The sequence below is a fragment of the Mixophyes fleayi genome, chromosome 3, assembly GCF_038048845.1.
Source record: "Mixophyes fleayi isolate aMixFle1 chromosome 3, aMixFle1.hap1, whole genome shotgun sequence".
Lineage (NCBI taxonomy): Eukaryota > Metazoa > Chordata > Amphibia > Anura > Limnodynastidae > Mixophyes > Mixophyes fleayi.
In genome coordinates, this window is record NC_134404.1 from 208,160,036 (window position 1) to 208,184,952 (window position 24,917).

General features: G+C 37.6%; 1 protein-coding gene across 11 annotated transcripts in view; it reads right to left on the reverse strand.

Annotated features, from left to right (window-relative positions):
- The window catches only part of PTPRK (protein tyrosine phosphatase receptor type K), a 354,281-nt gene that overhangs the window by 173,220 nt on the left and 156,144 nt on the right, over nucleotides 1-24,917 (reverse strand). For all 11 annotated transcript variants that reach the window (XM_075203050.1, XM_075203040.1, XM_075203044.1 and 8 more), the window contains exon 6: nucleotides 14,679-14,853. In XM_075203050.1, coding sequence (XP_075059151.1) covers nucleotides 14,679-14,853 — 175 coding nt within the window. The remainder of the gene's footprint in view (nucleotides 1-14,678; nucleotides 14,854-24,917) is intronic.

Sequence of the window (24,917 nt, forward strand, 5' to 3'; positions counted from 1 at the left end):
GGGGCCATAGAGAGTTAGAGTACCTGGGACAACCAGATTTCCTAGTAATGGAGCTTGGCCATGGTGGCCTAGGAAGGCAGACACCCTATGATTCAAAGAGTTGCTTTACCTAAGCTACAGTTTAACAGAAAATACCCTGAAGTGGCCACAATGCAATCTCTGTTTTCACAGTATAATAAGGGGTCCCTAAAACTTCAGTCCAATATAAAAGAGTAAAAAAAAAAAAGAATGAAAAGTGTGCACACACTTTGGAAAACAATGTTTAAAATTTTTCTTGCATACTGATGAAAAGATCTCCCCGTCTTCATTATATTATGTTTAAACCGGTATCTCTGGAGTAGAAATATCGGCACAAGCCTTTTGTAATTAACATTTCTTAAGACAAAGGCACCTTTGCAGAAACAGCACACAGACACCCATGTAGTCTCTCTCTCTGTCACTGGGATGTCTTCACTAAGGAATAAGAATATTGCTAATACTGGTTGTATAGTTTAATAAGTTAAGAACTGGACTTGTCATATCTGAAATCTGAGATACATACATTCATATATATAGGAAAGACACATATAACACAATGATAAGACAGCTGAAGTAGGCAATTTATTGCTATATATATAATATATATATATATATATATATATATATATATATATATATATATATATATATATATATATATATATATATATATATATATATATTCAGCAGCAGCTATTTATACAGTGCTACTAATTCCGCAGCGCTGTACAGAGCACTCACTCACATAAGTCCCTGCCCCATTGGATCTTACAGTTTAAATTCTCTAACATACACACAGACGGACAGACTAGGGTCAATTTGATAGCAGCCAATTAACCTACTAGTATGTTTCTTATGTTTTTGGAGTGTGGGAGGAAACCGGAGCACCCACAGGAAACCCACGCAAACACAGGGAGAACATACAAACTCCTCACAGATAAGGTCATGGTTGGGAATTGAACTCATGGCCCAGTGCTGTAAGGCAAAAGTGTTAACCACTAAGCCACCGTGCTTTATGTTTTCTACATTGTTCTTGTATGTGTAAAGATTGTTACTGGAAATACCTATTGGTAATATGAATACCTATTATGTTCAGAGCCGGATTAAGGGAATGGAGGCCCCTGGGCTAAGGGGGCCTCCATTCCCCCGTGAGGGCCCCCCATGCACCAAGCTGCCCGCGCCCCCCCCCCCCCTGTGATCCGAGCTGCCCGTGCCCTCTCTGTGATCCGAGCTGCCCGCGCCCCCGCTCCCCCCCCCCGGCACTTACCTCCTTCTCCGGCGCGCTGTATGCTCTTTACTGAGTAGATCTTGTGAAAGTGAGACTCACGAGATCTCCTCAGTAAGCAGACTACAGCGAACCGGAGAAGGACCGCAGTGAAAGTGCTCAGCAGTACTGATCGCGCCCCCGCCCTCGACCGCTCAATACTGCTGCTGAGCACTTTCAAGGCCCCCCTGGATGCCATAGGCCCCTGGGCTGTAGCCCAGTTAGCCCTATGGTTATTCCGGCCCTGATTATCTTAAATAGAGACTTTGTGGAAAATCCTTCTTATAATCATTATTATTCCCTGTATTACACTGTGTGTATCAGAGTAAACCGAGCAGACTTTGAAAAAAAGAGTTGGGTTTAAACTAGAACAATCTTTGAGAGTAATATATGAAGGTAGGTATTAAGTGGTCTTTAGCATATTTACCTCACCACTGAACCCTCAGTCCTAAGAGAGCAATAACAGACTCCCAGATGACAGCCCAAGTGTTATGTACCATTTTATACACCCAAAAAGGGATCTCCTTTACTTGGCTCCAAAAAGGGATCTCCTAAACCTGGAAGGGTATCTATACAATGTAGAATTTTTTGAGTTCAGGGAAATGATGCACATGAACGCAATGAAATGGAGCAGGCAGCATCCAAGAAAACAAAACATGAAATTAAATCACAGGCAAAAGTATGAACGCTAATTGATATAGACACATACAATGCATTTTATTTGTACATACAATTGCGTGCTCTGCACTTGCCATTTAAATGCTGCACCTGACTTGTGTTTTAATGCAATTGGGTAATGGGCCATGGGTCAGTAAATATTAAGCAAGTTAACCCATATTCTGTTTTCATTTTTTCTATAGAGTAGAGTATACTAGAAATCTATACATTTCAGCCAAAAGATATATGCATGTACATGCATACATACACAATCCCACTGCCTTTACAAGGGATCTTTGGTGAATATAAATAATTTGTCTTGTTGGATACAGTGAGAATAGTTAATGGCTAACTCTCTAAGCTTCCATCTGGGCAAGGGACCAACAGTCCCATACAGCTGCTAACTACATACAGCATAGTGTGAGAGGATTAATGGGAATCCCCTGCAGCACTGTCTTGTGTTAAAGCTGAAATAAGAAAATGGCAGAGCACAATAAACTAACACTTACACATTATTTTAGATTACAATACAACTACAGTTTCACAAAAAGAAAACAGTGACTTTGCCAGTAAGAGTGACAAAGTATACATAAGTATCTACTCTTATAACACTATCATCCCTCTAGCCGTCGGACAACAGTTTTTGCTTTGTTTAAAGAATTTTCATATAGAATTGCATAGGTCCCTCGCACTATTATCATTAGCATGTCCCCCTTCATGGCACCAGAAATGCATTGATTAATATACTAATTGCTGACCACTGTATTCAACCATCTGAAAACTTTAATTTATCCACAGTTAAACACAACTTGTATTATGATGAATAAGAGTACATGGTTTATTTTTTATTGTAGTGATCTAGGGGTTTATTTACTAAACTGTGGGTTTGAAAAAGTGGAGATGTTGCCCCTTAGCAACCAGATTCTAATTATTTATTTAGTACATTCCACAGCGAGAATCTGATTGGTTGCTATAGGCAACATCTCCACTTTTTCACACCCGCAGTTTAGTAAATATAAAATAAAATAAAATACATACTAACTATATCTCTATCTATATATATCTATACGGCAATCGATGCGCATTATTACAGTCACTATGGTGATTTCAACGCTGATTTTTGCTTTGTGAGCTGCAAGCAAAAAACTGTATCAAAATAATGGTAATAAAGCGCATCTATTACTGTAGTAACACGGTAATAGTACATGTCCCACTTTGTTTTTTAGAACAACGTGGGGAATTGAATCCTCCCCTATAAGCTTTGTGTGTACCAATAAAAAATAATCTAATTAACGATTTTTTTCAAGATATCTCATGAACAGATTCTAAAATAGCTTTTCAGAGATGCATACCTTGAGCTAAATATTTTACATGGTGATAAATGTACAATACAAAGCACCAGAAAAGGAATGCGTGAGTGACCTGCAGTACTGTCCAGTCCGTCTGCGTCGTGAGCTAGTATTAGTGTAATCTATGTAATGTATGTCTCATCCAGAAAGCCACCAGCCTCCTTCATATTAACAGTGGAAACTCAAAACTCTCTCAGCCAGAATTTAAACATATAATCCAATTATCCATTTCATTTTTATTTCCACCTTCTGGGTTAGATCATTTATCATGTTTCACAATAATGATCAGAAAGTACAAGGGAAAAAAAAAAGTGATTTCTGGAGGTAACAAATTACCAACCATATTAGCATAGTTTACAAGATCCTGTCAACAACCACTATGCATAAATATGAGGTAATTCAATTTACAATGTGCAGAATGGTTTGACATGCTACTTGCTTTCCTTTAAGAACTGCCAAAAAAAATAGGCTGCTGTATTCTTCACACAAGTTTGCATAAATCCAAATATTATAATTTAGCCGTTTGTAACAAATCAAGTACAGCTATACTAGTGGGACCACAGTAGATGTGTAAAAAAATAATCATCAAAATAGTATGAACAGAAATATTTCCCCAGCTCTATTTTTTCAGCATAACTAAGCTATCCATCTTGTAGACCCTGACAGCTTGGAAAGATAATGTTAGTCCTTTTCTTAACTGACCCCTGAATTCTATCGCATCCATCATTGGCATAGCTTACAATCTAATCAAAGTATCATGTCACTACCTAGGAAAACCAGGAGGTGCCACAATATCTTTAATCCAAAATGCAATTCTCACAGTGATAGGTTTATGTTTTTAAGCCACAGTGATAGTGAGCACAAAAATAAAAGGGGTAAATACTCCTGGTAATGGACCAGGAGTGTTTACCCCTCCTAAGTATACAAAGATAACAAAAAACAGTGATAGCCGAAGAAGTGTTGAAAGCTTGATCCAATGGTATTTGTTGACGTTTGTGAGAGTTTACAATGATATATTTTAGTATTAACCACTATCACCGAGTTCTCTCTCTGTATAAAATCACTACCACACAGTCATAGGTATAGTCAGTGGCGGAACTACAATTGGTGCGGTAGGTGCCATGCACCGGGGCCCATGGAGATAATGGGGCTGCTTCATGGCAGATACAGAGGGTCAGGGTCAGGGACCGGTTCCCTCCTCCTCGGCTCCCTGCACTGGTGCCCAACAGCTCGCTAGTTACACCTCTGGGTACCCCCATATCAAGACACCCCCATATCAAGACACCCCCATATCAAGACTAATGGTTCCTTTTTTGAAGAAAGGGTTCCTCTAGATCGGCCCCTGATCCTTCGGCCTTATCTTCATCCCTGCAATCCTCCTTTTGTTATTTTTTATATATATTTTTTATGGCTAGACCACAGCCTTTTCCAGTGTATTTTGGTTTTCCTAAACGTACAGATAAAGTGCAACATTTAGGTTGCGCAGTTTATGGCGCTTTTACTGTAAACTAACTTCTGCATGAGTGTTTGACGTGACACTTAAATTACAAGCAATTGTTTACACTAATTATAAATGGTCTTTTTTGGCAATATATAATGTTGGAAAATAGGGCTAAAATGCTATTTCTCTAGCACCTCAACACATCGTAGTGTAAAGTTACTGACATGTAGTGTAAATTCCTGGGTATAGTGGTAGACATTTATGTAAACAGGTGCATAGGAAAAGGGTTCTTTAATCCGTAGCATTCAGATTATGACATTTCTATAGTAATGCATAATCTATAATATAAATGTCTAGTGGCGTGTGTTAGTCTGTCTGTGTGTGTAAAAAATAAAACCAAGCTGCAGCGCCACCTGCTGGGCGGAGTTATACACTGACCTACTAAATTCTTAGTGTGTGTGGGAAAAAAAATTCAGAAAAGGCTGAAATTTGGTATACTAAGATGTTTTTAATTTGTTAAATTAATTTGTTAATTGTTAAAAGTGTTTATAAAGATTTAAAAAAATATTTATATTTCTTGAAGGAGAAGTGACAGTTGGGAGTGGTTGGTGGTTGCCGGGGGTGACAGTGGGGAGTGTTTGGTGGTTGAGGCCTGGGCTATGGCCCAAATGCATGACAAGAACCTTTTTAACACCTCAAGTAGCTTGATTTGACTAGAATGCATGAGTATCATGCACGGGTTAACTTGTATAAAATATTAATATAAATGCCTCATTGTTTGCTATGAATTAAAGCACCTTTTCTCTCTATGCACCAGGTTTCTCCAGTGTATTTTTAATTTTCTGTCTTTGCGAGTCTGTATGCAGACTACAACACACAACTGTAACTTCATGTCAGACTTCTCCATGTACCCAATTGGTTAGTTGTGTATTAAAATGTCCTTATGCTGCTCAGATACACAGAATCCAAATACTAGTCTATGATGAGAAGCTTGCTGTTTATCACTAGGATAGAAGTGGCAGCAGTGTTATCTGGAGCCAGACTGTTTGCCTACCATAAAACATCCAACACTAAGAGTATTAAGTCAGTTTCATCTGGCTGCAGTTCTAAAAAAAAGTTTAATAAATCAAAATGATCAAAATGCCCCCAGTGCAGCCAGGGAATCAGTTTCCAATTCAAATTCCTTGTAATATATGGCTATTCTGACACCCTGTATTTCTTGTTGCCGTGAGGAATTCAAATGCTTTCCTTCCATCATTATTATGCGGCATCCAAGGGTAGCACCTAGCAAACTTAAAAAATGCCCAAGGATGTCAAACTAAAGGGCAGCCTGTGCTTCTTGCTGTATTTCCTTGTGCATTTATTAGTTTTACACAATTAGATATAAAAAAAATGTAATTTTGAGAATAATATGTAGTTTGGTTTTCTTTTTACTAGAGAGTATGTTTTGTGCTGTAACATTTAAATTGGCATTATAGATGATGCACTTTGGAAACCAATGTTTATTATAGTTATGCTTTATTGAAAAAAAGGATGCTTAAATGTTTAAGAGCCTGATAAAGCCTAACAAGCATTCTACACTGATCAGTAGGGGAACTTCTGCACTTGAGTTTGAGGACAATTTATTTATTTAATTCATTTTACTTCAGCACAGCAAGTTATATTGCAAAGATTCACTTCAAAGCTTCTATGGACACAGTAAAGTTACACATGCATTTACAGATTAAAATTTTAGTTGGTTAATGTGACCAGTCATTATATTAGATGCCATCTGAAACAAAAAATGTGCAAAATAAACAGAAAAGGGTCTATTTTAAATATATAAACAAAACTTAACCATTAACAGCTTTAAACATCAACAGATCTCTTTCTTATGCTGTAAAATAATTGCCAAATATTGAACATTGCATTGCTATAACAACCTAGCACTGCTGTACTGAGGAATAAGATTGTTTTTCTTGAATTTAGAAAATAACAGCGGTAAACAACAATTCCCACATCTCTGATGTTTATGTCAAATTTTATTCATAGTGCAGACAAACTAAAAACCACTGAGTAGGACATTTTTAATTATTTCCCAGTAATTTAATGCAGCAATTCTTACATTATGCAAACTTGACTTAAATGATATGTGCACAAAACCTTTGGAGGCTTGCTTGATGAGCTTTACAATTTTATTTTCTACTGCAGGCTCTGTAAAACATTTCCACACATATGTGGTTCATGTGCTTATTAAGCAAATAACATCCCAAATGCTGGATTGCTCTGGTTGTCCATAATCATGGCTTGCGCAGCTACAAGAGGAGACCCCAATGATTTTAAAGAGGGTTGATTATTTGGGGAGTATTTGTCATGAGCTTCAGTAACCAAGACAGATCAACCAATGTGGCATGACCAATGATGTCTAAGGCGAGGTCAGCATGGAATATAATAGGATAAACCACAGGGGTCTAAATGGGCCATCCAGCATCCATGCATTAAATCAAAGCACAAGGCAAAGCAGCCATTGCGTGAGCAGCCAGTTTAATAAGAAACAGATTCACAATATCATAGCTGGCAGCAGTGCATAAACCGATTATCATCTGGCAACTCATGTTTGCCTTCAGTGATGCAAAGATCACAGGCAATAGTTGAAACCGCCAATATGGCCAGTTGAAACATATTTCACCATGCTCTTGAAACAAATGCATGTTTGGTGCCAACCTAAAAATCTCTACAGCCCAGTGCTCATTTCTAACAGTAGAGAGTTCTGATGGTTCCGTAATGTTGGAGGGGGGGAAGCATTTTTCTAAGGTGGTGGGGGTCCAACAAGTAGCTGAAAATGCAAGGTCACTTGCCAATTGCAACTTAATAGTATTGAGTGGGGCGAGTCTTTCAGGAAGACAATGCCCCCGCCCGCCCAACTACAAATGGTCAAGTAATAGTTTAAGGAGAATGACACAGATTTTATCCATAATCCGTGGCCCACTCAATCACCAGATCTGACTACAATATCAAACATTTATGGGATACTATGGAATGACGCCTTAGACCATGTTTTCCAAAACCACCAATCAGGCACAGCTGAGTGAATTTCTTGAATGAAGCAACACTGTAGTGGCCTAATGTACTGTTAAGTGAATTTATACTGGCGTTTCCATTTTTTGTACACTACCTGCATATTGTAAATAAATTGCACTATACGTTATTGTCATTTAAAACAGCATTGACTTATAATTTCAGTAACTCGTGATGTGGTGTGCAACTCCTAATATATACAATAGTTTAACGCTTACTTTGGCATTAATAGTATCATAAAGTTAAGTGAAGGTGATCCACCCCACCAAAAAAAAATGCTTTTAAAAATAGCAAAAATAGAGCAAAATATAGAGCCCAAAAGCTACATTGAAAAAAAGGCTAAACTGACAATATAAGTTACTTTAAAAATACTTATCTAACCATTTTTTTATTTAAATTAATAACTTTTTATCAAGTTTATAAAATATTAAACTAAAAATAAATCGTTAGAGAAAGGGCTGGGAAGAGAATATTTTAGAAAATGAATTTTTGACCTATACTACTTCATTGTGCTCATCTTATTCTAGTATTTTACTATTTTCAGAGTGTACCACCCTTAATGAATATTGGTATAGTCTGGTAACCTATTACAAATAAAGGGCAAAAATAACTGTGTTAAACAATCTCAAGCATACAAGGACACAAAAAAAAAAAACCTTAGAAAATAATTGTGTTTAAGAGGCGATTTGAGATTCCTGGTCATAGTGTGCAAATCACTCATGATGTAATCCTACTGCAAACCACAAGAGACAAAATCCAGCCTCAAAATGAAAAGTGGGAGAGGAAAATGAATTCAAGGATTATTGTATATGATTAAAAAACTGCTCCTGCAAAGCTGTGCCGATTGTAAATCATACTTGTGTCAACTTTCTTTCAACATAAAACAGCCCTTTTCATTTGCTACACAGAGATGTATGCAATTGTTCCCTTGACACATTTTAACCTTCTATGTATCCATGCATTATTTACACCCAATCTCTGCTCACCTTCAAAACGCTTTTTCTCTAGTCTTGGCGGATGATATATATTTTAGAACATAGTTGTGGCTTTGCAAATGTTCATTTATCTCTATTACCATCTTCACACGGATTATTCTGTGGTAAAGGTTCAGCTTGAAATCATTTAGAGGCCTGACAAAATTAACACCAATGCTGACAATTCATATCATCTTCAGGCAAAAAAGTAAACTAACAAATGCTTTAGTGGATATATAAACCTGTTTTTTCATACACTTATTATTCAAGCAACCATATATTTCATGTTTATCTCCTTTTCACCACTGCATTTTCAAATGGCTTTAAACACACAGTGCCCAGTTCCATCAACATACAAAGTAGTGCTCCACTGGATTAGGATTATGCAATTCAGAACCCTATCTGATGATCAGTATACAGTGCAGAGTCTAATCTGACAACCGACATACAAAATACAACCTAGTGTGACAGCCAGTATATATAGGTTAGTGACTAGCCTGACAGCTAAGGCTAGGTACACACTGGCCAGATGATTGCACGAAAAACCTCCAAAATCAGCCGACATCCGACCGTTTGGTCAGCTATCATGTGAGTGTGTATAGTGACGCAATGATCTAAAGTCGTCCCAAAGTGCCGATCATCGCTTCATTTGATTGGTCGTACTGTTTAATATTTTCTGACCAATCATGTAGTGTGTATGCACTCATGCTCAAGATCCATAGAGTTTACAGAGTTGGGCACTTTTCAGCTGATGCTAGTGAAGAATGTCCCGGTGAGTAATCGTGCTGCAGAAGCAATAATTCATTTGTTTGTTCCGAGAGAGAATGTTTCATTACAGAGTCACAGAAGCGAACGACATTCGTTAGGACATGTAGACAGCTATAACAAGGCGGTTTTAATCAATGTGGTAACAATGAATGAATGAATATTATGCTGTCATTTTCTGAGGACTAGTGGACCAGATGAAGGACCAGATGAAGAGCAAAGATCTGAAAGTAAATCGTGTCAGTGTGTATGCATGAATCGTCAGACTGATCGGACTCAGTGGTAGGTTCAATCGTTTGAGAGAACATGTCGGTCGGAAAATTCTTCAGTGTGTACCTAGCCTAATATACAACATAATGAATAGTTTGATGGGCAGTATTCAATGTACTTGGTAACCAGTATGCAACACAAAGGCCATCTCCAGGACAGTATACAATGCAGAGACCCATCTGAACATACATATGCAATGTAGAGCCCCATCAGGTAATTAATGACAGGTGTATAAGTGGGGGCAACCACTAAACACGTAAAAGCATTCACTTAGCAATGATACAGAAGCCCTATTTGCCATAGTAACAGTCTGTATTCAAATTCATTTTTAAAACTAATCTCTTTAGGAATATGGAAATAAAATGTTCACTTTCAGGACCATGGAGATGCTGGGTAAGTTGATACCAAACTGTCCCATAAAACTCACTCTGCATACCATTCCTCAGGACAAAGCATGCTCGCTGCTGAAAAGGAGGCATGTTATGATGTGCCAAGGCCCCTATGGCATGCCCAGTTCTATCCCAACATGCTGCACTAAAGACCACTCCTATTGCTGTTGCTGTGGAAGCCCCCAAGTCAGGAAGTGGTTAGACATCCTCAATAAATTATAGAACTACTAAGCCTATACTCGATTGGCCAAAAGCTCTCATTACAGTAAATTACTCAACTCCGTATTGCTCTACCACCTAACAGCACTGCAGAATCTGAGTATGGTCTTCTTAGTCATTTTAAAGTGTACATGTCACCAAGACAAGTAACTATTAACATCGATGAAATAGGAGAACCAATGGGGCTCATGCCTCTGCCACGTCCCTATTTTCTACTGAATTGATAGTTCAGACCACAAAATGGCTTCAAAACTGGGCATATGCAGGGCAGAAGTACCCTGTACTCCTCACTTGAGTGGATATATGCTTAGTATTTAAAACTCGTTTGTCAAGACTGCAAAAAATTGACACTTAAATGAGAAACAGGAGGAAAAATAGCCCAAGCAACGAAAATAATTTCACCAATTAGTTCCACAATTTATGGCAGGGAATACTGCACGGATATATTAAAAATAAAATCAAATCTGTGTAGATTAGGGGACTCTGAGAAGGGTCTAATCTTAACAATTCAAAACATGAAATTATTATAAGAGAAGCACTTTGGGAAGATGAATGATCTCCCTGAACTGCATTGTCCTCCGTGGGCTTGATGTGAAGAGCTAACAAAGAAAAAAATTAATGAGAATGAAATGAGATATTTTAACCTCTGTCTGACATTTTGGAGTTTTCTTTTTTTATAACCGGCATGTAAAAACAAAAAAAAAGAAACACAGATATAACCTTTCACAGCTTCAGAGATTTTATAACACTATAAAATGTTGTTTAATAAGATACACTCTGAAAGAAATCTAATTTTCAAAAAAATCGGACTCCTAGCAGAAGATTTCCTTATGGATACGCCATAATCATGAGTGATATCGGCTGTAAGCATATTGTCACTAACAAATCGGATTGTAATGAAAAGTCAAAGCAGTTTTTGATGCGTTACATTTCGGGACACAAGTTCTATCATTGTCATTGCCAGGAGACTGAAATGTAATCTGTAACTTCCGTCTGCTATATGAATAGTCAATGTTTGTCAGGCTTATAAGTAAAATTCCTATTCTTTCTTTCCATATATATAATACTAGTTAATAATAGTGTTTAAATTACTAATTTCACACTTTGGTGGTGTCTGAAAAACTTTAAGTGGAAAATATAAATAGTTATTAGAAAATAAATCTGAACCCCCTATTTATTAGAGTATCAGAGAAAATGATGCTGCTTATTCTTTTGTTATTTTTATTATTGTTACAGGATTCAATTTTAGTAGCATTATAGACTTATTTATATTATAATCTAGACTATATACTAAAATTAGTCACAAATAATAAAGTACACTTTTTCTGGACTAGGCAAGTTTATTTTCCTGTTAGCCAAAAATCTAACATTCGTAATGCTTGGGTAGCCTACAATACGTAAGTGTAATTTAGAGACAGTTATAGGGACTAAAAGTGAGCGGGTATCTTTTCTATTTATTTTTTTTAATAGTATAGCCCAAATCAGAAAAAGGATCTAGGGGTACATGACAAATATATTTTACATATTTTTCTAAAAGCACTTTGTTTTTGCATTAACCAATATTGATATATCAACTCGAGCAAGAACAAAGAATTGTTTGACGGCTAATCTATACTTATATACTTTTTGTTTGGAGATCCCGGAGGGGAGGAGACATACCAGTGCATAGGGGGACTGGACCAAAATGATGTGATCTGTAACAAATGGCTTCATGGAGGCCTTCACTAGGAGGTGGGCAGGAGAATGGCCCTGCTATCACTTGATCCCGGGAGACCTAACCAGACATTCTGAGAGAGTGGGCAAGCATGAGCTAAACTGGGATCTCTCAGATCTAGTAGCTCACTCCTGAAGTGATCTCTGGGGTTTCCAGGAAGCATATGCAGCATCTACTGGTCATACAAGAGTGATCTTTCAGCTAGAAATGGCTAAATTAATAATGAAGACAGATGAGTGCGTGTAATAATGTTTTGCATGTAGCTATTCACACTGCCATTATTACTACTATGGGGGAGGTATTTTTTTATTTTTTTTTACAGTTTACAAGTCGTTTACAAGACAAAAACATTAGTATTGCTCAAACGGATTTGAAAGCAATGCTAAAACCATGACAAAGTACACTTTGCATTTTTTTAATTCATCCTCTAGCGGTCTTAAGAACCAGATCAATATTACACCGTAGCAGAATCCAGTAGTGAAATTTTCATTTGTTACAAACAGCTAGGATAAAAAAGCCCTGGGCATGCCCTGTCACATTGGCTTTGGAAGGAAATGTACTAATAAACTCTTGCCCCTGGGTCATCGTTGACAACGGGCAATACGCTGCCAACTCACATTAAAGGTAATTCATATCAGTGGCCCCAAACTTTCCCTTAAAATTATCATCTTTTCACTGGAGATAGCAGGATGTCAGATTTAACGTGCCACAGAGAAACAGGAGTCGTCATGATGGTTAATCCTTAGCATAGGTTTAACACCACAGAAGCTGAACTCCTCTTGGGTGTCTTGTATTGTAAATATGAATGTTAGATAATATGATTTATCAAATAAACAAGACTATAAAACACACTGTAGCAAGCTTTTAGATAGGTTTCACTGACAATGTAGAAGTTAGACTCATTTCAGCATCAAACCCTGCAACATAAAAATTCTACTAATAAATGCAAGGGATATGTAACCATCATCATCATCATTTATTTATATAGCGCCAGCAAATTCCGTAGCGCTTTACAATTGGACCATTAATGTACATAAGGATATGGCAACAATTTGGTGGCTTCTGTGACTTAAGGGCACAAAATAAGACATGTTGGTTACTTTGTTATAAGTCTCCCAAAATATAATGTACAATATAAGTATGTTTTTCATTATCATTTTAACACACCAGTGTTGCTCATACATGCCTTTATCACGCTTCGTTATGCATTATCATGGGTCTGTAAGCTTATTCAAATGTCACAACACAATAAACACAGTCTGTGTTTTACAGCCTACATGACACATTGATAACAAGTCTGTAGAATGTAATTGAATAGGTGGAGATAGAGCAAGATGGCTAGATAAAAGCACTAAAAGTTTAAAGTGCCAGTAACAGGAGATCAGACACAAATGTTACCTGCACATTACATGTTTATAAAACATGAGGAATGAAAATTGTCTATGTTAAGCGTCCATACTGAAATTAAACCATGAACAGACCTAGCAATTATGCATTCAAGAAAAACTGATCTGGTGCGAAAACATTTTCTATTCTTACCATGGACAACACTTGAAAGAAGCTTAACAGCTACTAATATGTTATACATATATATATATGAAAAAGAAAACAAATTAAGACTTCAATCAAATGTTAAATCAATTTCTCTGGGTTTTTTTTTTGTTCAGCCAAAACAAAATTAACAGGAAAAACACAAGTTTAAAAATGCCCAGTGCTTAAAAAAAACAAAACAAAAAACAAAACAAAAACATACGGAGTGATTAGCTCAGATTGCAGAAAGATCACCATCACTCCCTAGGCTCACCTCACGGAAAAATAGTCATCTCTAGTTTGCAAAATTAGATCTTGCGACAATGTAATATAATTGTCATGATTTGAGATGAACATAGTATTTTAAATGTTTAAAATAGTGGTCACTGTGTGTATAGCAACAAGCAAATAAGCCAGTGATAACTATTACATCTGACTGCAGCTGAAAGGCAGTTTTGTAAGCAGTTAAATATACTATGAGCATTAAGCACCCCTCTCCCTCTGGATACTGCCTCCCTATTTTCACCATGTCTTATCTGGTGAGGAGCAAGCACAGGGAAGGGGGGGTTTTATCAGTCACTGTGATGCTACCTGTTGCTGCTCCGCCATGTCAGTGTAGCAACACACATCCAGCCTATTATTGACACGGAAGATCAGCAGTACTACAGAAACTTTAACTTAATTTAAATAATTAAAAACACCCCTATCTACTGTTTTCTTTAAATTAAAAGGATCATTTCATTTAAATCCCTGGGGAAGCTGGCACTCATTTTTGGGGCACGTAAGGAAAAATTAAGACCACACTAAATGAGGGAAATGTCACTCATTCACGGTTCTAGGCTTCCCTTGAAACTTGGCACTCTAGACTAACTCGTCCAAAGATATTGCTTGTCCTGTTTGTAACTAAAGAAAAGGGCCCAAACACTTTTGCAGTAAAACATGCTTTAAAAAAAAATGTATTAACAATCTTCTCTTGCACAAGGGTCATTCAATAGTAAACCCAATGTATTAATTTGTTGGTTTTTTTTTACCTCTGATGATAAGTTGAGCAAAATTTGAGACTCCAGAACCTCTCTCCGATTGTGTTACACATCTGTACAGGTCTTCATCTGCCTTTGTCACCTCCCGTAACCTGAAAGAGGCTGCAAATCTTCTGTGATTGATGTTTTTTGTTTGCACTACAGGTATATCTTCTCCATTCCTCCTCTGAAAAACAAAACACCAATGGCAGGGATGTCAGATCACACAATGTACAAATCTAAAATGATATGGTACCATGATTTAAGACTCATAGTAGCAATTTTACATAGTGAAATAACCTCACAAATGTATCTATTGCAACCTAAAAAGAACGCAAAGTTCTTCAGCTCTAGCATAGTAAAACGACATATGAAGGAAAAAAAATAAAATCAGTTTATAAAGACCACGCTTTTGTAATTTTTTTTTTTTTTTTTTATTCTCAAGGTGCATCAGATAACTGTAACCCTATTGCAAATCAACATCACACTTATGTCAACAAACTCAAACATGAAATGTGATCAGCAGCCGCATACATAGAGCAAACTATGAATAGGCAATGAATTGGCCGTGACTTTATTCCGGGTTAAACAAATATTAGCACACAATCCCTGTGCATAATAAAAGAACTTCACATAGGCATCAACCAAGACATCTGGCTTTTTATAGAGGAAGGAAATAATTCAGAAATTAGCAGATTTTATTATATATGGACACATCTGTTAGATAATTTATATACATACTTGCCAACTCTTTTGGCCTCCCCTCCAGGACATTCTGGAGGGGAGGTTCAAGTGGCAAATGTGGGGGCAAGGTGATGCAATCTGCAACATCACTGCCTTGCCCCCTGCTGCACAATTTGGTGAATAAAGTCATTGCACAGTGGGGTCATGCTGACGCGATTCGCAGTGAATCATGCCATCATGGTCCCGCCCACTATGGTAGTGGGTGGGACGCAGGATAGTAGCCTTTTCTCCTGGGAGTCCTGGAAGACTAGGCAATTATGATTATATATAGCAACATGTTTGTTGAAAAGCAACATGTTATACATAATGCTGAATACACATCACAGAATTAAAAAGACAAGTCTAACCACTCTAACATTGGAACTGGAAAGTCCAGTCAAGCACACAATGTAATAATGTGCATAATAATCGAGATAATGTTAGCCTGATGTCAACATGAATAGCTGAGGCTACAATTAGGAGGTTTTAAAGCTCATTTTGGTTTTACTAAGCACATGAGTAATTCCTGTCAGTAGTCAATCTCACCACAATACTGGGAGTGCGGTTACTAGTACAGTATTCTAGCGGGAGTCATTCAATGGTGCGAGAAATCCAGACGGAGCCTCTTGTGATTATATCCCTAGTAATGATATTATCAGCATGAAGGATAGGAGTCTAACATTTTAATTTAATCTGTAAATTAATTGACAACTTTTATTTTGTATTCATTAATGCATTTTAAGCCAACTCTGAAGCAAAAGGGTACCCAATTTATTTTAGTTCATAAAAACACCAATAACTATTGCCAAGATGGCATTATCCCTTTAACAAATTTTTGAACCATTTAATTAGGGTAATTCAGCCTTCAGCACATCAGTAATTCAAAGCATCACTTTCAATAAAGAATTTTAATTACGTTTAGTTAATATTTTAAAGGACATCATATTGATGCAAACTGCTGCAGGGCTAACAGGAATATGTATAGTCTTCTTAAACTATATTCACAAATGGAAGAATGTAGACTCTGGTACAAGGGCAGAAGCTGTAAATTATTTACATAGCGTTAAAAATTTAACACACTGTGAAAAAGTTAATTCTGGTTAGAATGGGACATTATGAAGACAAAACTTACCTAACAGTATAGAAGATGAAAATGTGTGCTTGATTAAGCAAAACACACAAAAATACACTATGACCTCATGAGCCCATTTCCTATAAGACAAAAAATATACACATTTTGTTCTTTCTATGGGGCCTGTATATTACAGGACAAACAGCCCTATATTTGGTGAAAACATATAGGGCTTTGCCCTATACATTAAGGAGTCACCACCGATGATATGAATAGCCTCCTCTGGTGGCAAGATTATTTGTGTCACCGCTGGTGATAGTGGTACTAGTCATGTCTCACCAGCGAAGCTTTCCCAAGAAAGCAATTTTAAAGAACAAAATAGTGGAACTAATTCAGCCCTATCACCATCTATTAATAAATAGACCCTTATATCTCTCTATATATATTATATAGGATTCTTCATGGCATTGATTCAACAAGGTACTGAAAACATTTCTTAGAGATTCTGGATTCTTGGAATGAGATCCGGTGACTGTGGAGGCCATTGGAGTACAGAGGGACACTATAATCTTAGATATTAAAACATGGGGGTATTATGGAAGCTTGTACTATGGTTTCATATTCATATAATATTTTATAGTACTCCCTTGAAAGCTTCATAAAATGTTCCCCAATACCTCTCCTATGTGTTGGAGATAACATATTTGTTTGGATTACACTCTTATACAAAGCTGCTGGCTGAAAGTCCCCTACAAAAACTTACAAAACACAAATACCATTTGACTTTTTTTTTATTGAATATGCCAATATCAATAAACAAAAGATTAATAAATAACTCGCTGCTGGCATCAAAAGCAACCCTGATCTGAAGGCAAGAGGTCAGGTGTACCAGCCCAGGTGTACCAGCAAGGAGGTACCCTAGCAGCGAGAGTTACCCAGAAGGAAGCGGTTCTAGGTGCCGGTGTAGGAGCCTAGTGGTGGCAGCAGGCTCTTCCTACTGCGACAGGAGGGGTGTATTTGGGATAAAGAAAGGGGATGGTGGCAAAGTAAGCCCAGCCAGTCCTCAGCAACAGCAGACAGGGTGGCAAAGGCGGTCCATCCTGTCACAAGCGCTTTTTGGAGTGGTCCAACAAACATACTACATTGGAATACTTCTAAGATTTCAAACGCGTTATCTAATCTCACTTCCCTAGGAAAATTCTAAGCCTAGTCTTTACTGTACAGGGCTGGAACAAAGATATTAAACATAACCTGTGCACAGGTCATATCAAACACCCACTGAAACTTTTTAGATTAAAAGTGAATCATGCAATACTTAGTTTCTTGGTTGAATTGTAATTAAGTTGGTTTGATAGCCATGGTTTGACTATCGAAATACCTAGTAGAAAGACTTAAATTATATATTATTGCATGGACCATGCAGGTTTAGTTTTGATTTTATTGTATTCTAGTTTTTTGTTAATAAATAAGCATAAACTCTTTATATAATGTGCATCTGATAAACTTTGTTAACAGTTTAGAAGAAAAAATTGAGAGTATCTATTCCAAGATTCAACAGGAGCTGATCAGTCATCATTCTGCATACTAAGAATAGATGTCAGGGAGGTGGGAGGGACCACAAATCTCAAAACCAGCCTAGCGGAATTAATTTTATTTTGGAAACCACAACTGTGTGTTCCCCCCATGACAAACCCTGGGCCTAGTCACATAAGTCTAGTTATCAAATAACAAAAAATGGTCAGGAAAAAGGGGTTTCTTCTAAATATAGTAACCAGTCCCTGTAGAATGGGCAAGTGGTCAACATCTAACAAACTCGCTGATTGGCTCCAGAGACCAAACAATATTGGAAATGGCTCCACTCTATTCTGATTCAGTTGGGCATTCGATGATCGCTAGAAGGAAAAACTATGTGGTTTGTCTACCACATTCACATTCTGCAGACACTGCCCGATAACCACATAGATTTTGATTATACTAAAATAATAGTGTGAGGTCCACGCACAATTCAGTGTTGAGCTAATTTAATTAAAATGGTTAAAGCGTAATGTAGAACCAGAGACAAATCCTCTTTCATACTGACAGAAGAGAAAACTCTGAAGACTGATTATACAGTGTACTTGTCTACACTGTTCCAGCTGTATTAAGAGAGCAGCTGGGCCTGCAATCTCATAAGGAAGGAACACAGAAATCAGTGAAGTGTTGACATGCACAGTAAGTATTATGCAGAAGAGCAGTCTCATACATATAATTCATATGAGAGCTAAATTACCCCCAATCATGTGTAATATAGGCATGAGAAAGTTATAGTGATATAACAAGGTCAAATGTGTGTTTAGGAAATGTCAAGCATATTTTAAAGGCACAGCATGGAACGGTTTTTGTACGTATTTTTGGATGTGCTAAATAGCATCCCCTCCTTTGCTCTCGTCTGATAAGCTTTCCCCGAGGTCTTTTCAATTCTGAATTTTGATGTCTGTCAACACTTCACCTCGGCCTAATGCCAGCATGATGAAAAAGGGGGAGGTTTTTTTTTATACCCTCCATTTACACAGACTTAAATTCTGTAATCCTATTACAAATACACTGCAAGAAACTTTTTTTTGTGCCTAAAATTGCATCATTAGTGAAAATAATACATTTCAATGAGGTAAATAATGTCACTATATCAAATGTCTTTACAACATGCCTTTTCATTTTCAAGCTATTGTACTTGCATTTTATTTTTAGTGGCCCTCAACAGCTTCTTAATTTCTAGTATTTAATAAATGCTAATTGAAAAATCATATTGCATTTAATAACAATTCTAAATAATATCTATTATGAAAAAAATAGCATTTGTATTACAAGCAATACAGACCTAGATCACCACTGCCATCACAGAAACAACGGTTGCACCACCTCCCAAACATCCTGATTTCTGCTTTACAGCGCTAACCAGCCCTCTGGAGGCCTGGTCAAATCTCCGATGCGCAGTGGCCACGCCACCTGTCCCACTGGTGTGGACAGACATGTTGGTGGTGGTGTTACACAGAGCTGAAGAGGATAATCAGTGCTGGTATTACCATTAGGCAAACCTAGGTGTTTCTCTCGGGTGCCATAGGTGAGGGGCCAATGCCTAAAACAATGACTAAACCACTGAGTGACATAATATCACTCATCCAGTGTTTGTAACACTCCCAAATGGAGCGCTGGCCATAACTTGAAAGAGAAGCAGCTCTTATATGTGAAATTGTCGACGGCTGCTCCTCAATGTCAGTGTTAAGCTGGGAGTGTAGCGCTTGGCTATGATGTAACAGCCAAGTGTCACACCCTCGGTCTGAGGAGGGGAGGATGTCATCACCACCTGCTGAGGTAAGAAGTGGGGGCGAGGGGCACAATTCTCGGGTTGGGTGGGGATGGGGCTGAGGGGGGGTGACAATTTTCACGAGAAAATGGTGTAGCCTAGGACATTCCTTGGGCTTGCACCCGCACTGAGAACAGTGACTGGAATACAGCAGACGTATCAAAGTAACCATTTACTGGGTACATATGGTGTACATTGGCAGGGGCAGGCTGGGCAACAGGTGGGAATTTGCCCACTCCCCCCCCTGGCCGGTCCCATAGTGGGCTACCTTGGCCTGGGTCACCTGCATTTTTGTTCCCTTAAAATGTTCCTAATTTGCTGCAGAGTCGAGTCTTCCCTGGGGTAACATTTGCCAGCCCTTCCCTGTACGTTGGCTAGAGGCATACATTTGTTCTTTGCCTTTTTTATTTATGCTTATTATCATAGTTGTGACACTAAAAAAAACGACATTATCCAATATTTGATGTGCTAAGAGGGAGCTCCAGTCAACACTGGAATGAAACCTTTGCTGATGTAAAAGTATCTGAAGAAGTTTAAAGCTGAAAGTTAAAATCCAGTCTAATCAGTTCATGAAACAATAACACAACAGACTATAAAACACTCTTGAATTTTATTAATGTAACTGCCAAATCAGATGGAGTATCAGTAGCCTTTGCAAAGGCCTGTGGATATGATAAACGTTAACTCCACCTCCAGATTTTCTCCCATAATCATTCCTCATAATACAGTTGTGTAGCAAACACTTGCCCATTTCCCAATGCAGGCTAGTAGCTTCCATTTACGTGCATCTCTGCATACATAATGAGCCTCCCCAGCAGGGTTTTTGGCTCATTCATGAATGTACTGTGCATGATCGTTCTCCCTTACACAGTACAGGAGGGAGTATGAAGAACACATTTGTGCTGTAGACACTCTCAGTTGGCAGGGTCTGTTTCCGCACAAATATATTTGGCAAGTCCAAAAGTAGGATGAGGTCTATTTATGGAGAGACAGAAAAATAAAGAAAGCAATATACACCACAAGACAGAGAAGTATTTTGGATTGATAAACTGAAATAATTTATCTTCAAAATAAAAAACATGGAATAACATATTGCAAAAGTATAGAAATATACAGCAGCATCAAATAGATAATTTTTCTAATTGTTCTCTTTCAGTAGTCTACCCAAGACTGATGAAAGCCGAAACATTATTGGTTACTATGGGAAAGCGGTGTAGAGAAAGTTGAAATGGTCTTTAATATAATTGGTGCTATATAAATAACTGATAATAATAATACACTGCACAGAAAATATGTAATCATTCACATCAGTCCCTACCCATTGGAGATTCAGTCTAAATTCCCTACCAAATACACACTATATTTTTGGAATGTTAGAGGAAACCAGAACATCTGGGAAAAACACATGTGCACAGTGGTAGAATATACATAGTCCACAAAGACAGTGCTATAGATGGAATCAGACCCATAACCCCAGCACTGTGAGAGAGCAATACTAACCACTGTGCCTCCATGCTGCCCATGTTTTGTCTTTCACTGAAGGTTAGAACAATGTTTTTCTTATGATTCAGAAATTGATCAATCAGCACTATATTTGTATTAAAATCCATAAGAAATGCCAATTGACAGATAAGTCATGATTGTTTGAAGCTACAAATTTCTCTTTATACCCATGTCTATCTAGGTCATGACTGTAAAATACCAGTCAAACAAAGCGAGTAACTCCTGCCTGGGCTACTATCACTTTTAGAGATAATTGGCAAGGCTTACGTCAGTTCTGCATCATGTATAGTCCTACATTCCCAGTTTAGCTTTGTTGCAGTTTATAGGACCTTACTGCCAGACTACTCCCTCAACACTTTTTTAAACAGATATTCAGTAGACTATTTTTAACATTTTTGTTTATGTAAAATGTGTACAGTGACAAATGTCCGCTGGTTATTAATCAGCTCACTGCAAATAGATATAAAGGTTTGGAAACTTGTGGGCAAAGCTAGCACTTTAAAACAACTTTTTAGAAGAGTATGACTTGCATTCACTCAGCAATTTTTTTTTCTCTTTCCATACGAAACAGCTTTGACAATATTTTGTCCCACCCACCCCAATGACACTTCCATAAAATTCCCACATCTTTGTCAGCTGGTTGTAACATGCTGCCTCTAATTCTTGTCCGTAATAGTCTGTTTCCAACTTTACCACCTGGTTCTACATACAGAGCGAGATGGCTGCCTTCTCTTGCTCATCATCATTGCTTACTTTGAAAGCCTGCACCATTGCAGTTGGGATTGCAGAACTGATGTGAGTTCTCTGCACAGCAATGTGGAATTAGTGGCGCTATATAAATAGCTGATGACGATAGTATAAGAAAAACGTATTTAGTACTTTAATCTGCTTGAACGAATGATTTACACAACGTTTTAGGGCTCTCTTCCACTTTCAGGTCTATTTGAACTCAGTAATTCACGGACCCATATGAGTGCATCATTGGGCATATGCACAGTAAAGTTCTGTATAAAAATAGCACTACATTCTGGCAGTTAAAACAGTTAAGGTTCCCAAAATATATGTATTAATGTCATAAGATAATTTGATGATGGTCTAAAGCAGGGTCATGTATGCGTATGTTACATGGATATACTTTGTGTTGGAAATTCAAGTGGAAAGTTAGAAAAATTCTAGGGGGCATATTCAATTACGATTCCGGTCCGCGGCACTAATGCCGGTAATACAGTACTTCAATAACGCAGATTTTCGTACGCAACCCTATGGGCTGCGAACGAAAATCCACGTTATTGCAGTACCGTGGATTAACTTCACGGCCCGTTCCGGCGGACCGGAATCGTAATTGAATATGCTCCTAGGTCTGACTGTGGAAAATTACTAGTTTTGCTGTACAACAATACAATCCAGATAAATAGTTATTCAATTAATACAGGGATTCAACTTCACATTTGCACAATCAAAGGACTTCTCTAAACGGTTTGTTTTGAAAAGTATAACATTTGGCAAACCATATGTAAAGACAAGCGTTTCCTCCACATGTGCACGTCAATTGAGAGTTGCTGCGGAGCGTGATGGACTTGTTTGAATGAATATATCAGATATGAAAGAGAGATGCAATTAATAGTCAAGTGCGTGATAAAGCTCCACTGTGATGTATGGCCTGAAATCTTAAATCTCAGAGGTGTGAGCATAAAAATAATTGAAGATTTCAGTACCATATTAACTGGAACTACGCACAGGAGGATATTGTGCAAGGCTCCCGTTTCACTTTGTGGTTAATTGCATCTCTCCAAAAGTCTCTTCCAAGTCAAGCATTGAAAACAATGAACCAATAAGAGACTGGGATAGAGAAACAATGTGCTTGTGCAAACCTTTACTTATATAGGCTGGAAGTGTCAACAATGTTCATGCAAACCAACTTGACTAAATTGTTAATTGAAAGTAGTTATGTGTGTCAGCTTTGAGTAAACAATCATCTTCATATAACGCTACAAATACAAGCAATCAACCTTCATTTCCAATTTTGAAGAATACATTAATCCGTATGACTTCTCTTGTAATTATTGTCAAGTTAAACAAGCAGCATAACTCAGTAACTGATTTTTTTTCTAGGTGGCAACATCCTGGGTCTTAAAAGTTTTAAACTGTATAGAAATGTCTGATTGTCCCTCGCAATTCCTCTTTTTGATTTAGTTGAAATGGAATGTGCTCTCTGCCCCGTTGTGCTCATTCCTCGGTAGTGTGTAGTGCACCCACCCACCTTAATTGTGAGAACCTGATGCAATTCACAGCTGTCAAATGGAATGAATTCCAGTCTGCTCCTTCAACTGCCAGAGTGCTCTTGTGTACTGAACAATCACATTTCAAATCATCCACTAGGGATCTCTCTGCGGCTAAACTGAAACATAGCAGATTGCTTTTGCACGGCTACCAGATATGATATGATTCAGGTACATTAAAGCAAACCTTTGAAAAGGAAGCAATGGATGACTGAATGAACAGATACAGTCAGAGGTTTACATTACAGATAGTACTCTAAGAATCTATTACCATATGCCATTTATCCCATGAGATGCCCAGAGTGAAGCTGGACACACACCAATGTAATTATTGTGCAGCTCACACAATTCACGACTGTTTGGTCAAATAATGCAAAAGTGTGTACAAGAGTGTGTACGCTCCCACAATCATTTTTTTTTATCTTCCCAATACACATAGCATCTATTGATTTGGTTTTATAAACTTCCTAAAAATAATGATCAACAATGGAACAATGTCGGGCAAATGTGGAAGTGTGTATGTATGTACTCACAACCAGCAATGTAGACAGATATCTGTAGATTGTGTACAGAGCCACAATCTTTTCAGCAGTTGCTTATGAGAGATGAAGATCACAGATCTGAAGGTAAATCGTGTAGGTGTGCACGCATGAATCAGCATGCTCATTGGGACTTTTAATTGTTGCTGAAATAGTTACAGAAATTGCATCTGAAGATTGTATTGGTGTGTACCCAGCTTAACAGGATGGTTTCATTCTATTTGAAGTAGGAACAAGCAGACAGGAGACATCTCAAGAGGGAAAGATTGTACAGACGCTGCAGCAGTAATGCTATATCTATAGTTGAGTGCGTCATATAAGAGATATCTGTAAAATGTGGGATTCTAAAGATTCTAAAACTGTGTGTATAAAGGGCTGGCTGGTTAATTGTAATTCATATAGCTTGTAAAGTTGAAAGATATGAATGCCGCAGGGTTCATCCCCTACCTGTATTAATAATAACTGAAGAGTCATGTTGCCAGCTCTAATTAATTACTACAGTCAAATCCTACATTAGCTTTTCTGTCCTGCTATTAAAAATTCTGCTCTGCAATTGGACCCATTATAATTTAATGCATCTTTATACAACTATTTCTGGCAATTGTTCTGCAACTGGTACTACACAAAGGATAAAGGTTAACTTCACTTATTAAAAAGTTCACCATTTGACAAAGATATTACACTAAAAATCTGCCTGTCCCTGTATGTTTAACAACAACTTTTATGTATTAACTGCTATCTCCCCTCTCCATAATTACATAGTTGCCAAAGGCATAGGTGGCAATAGGGCCA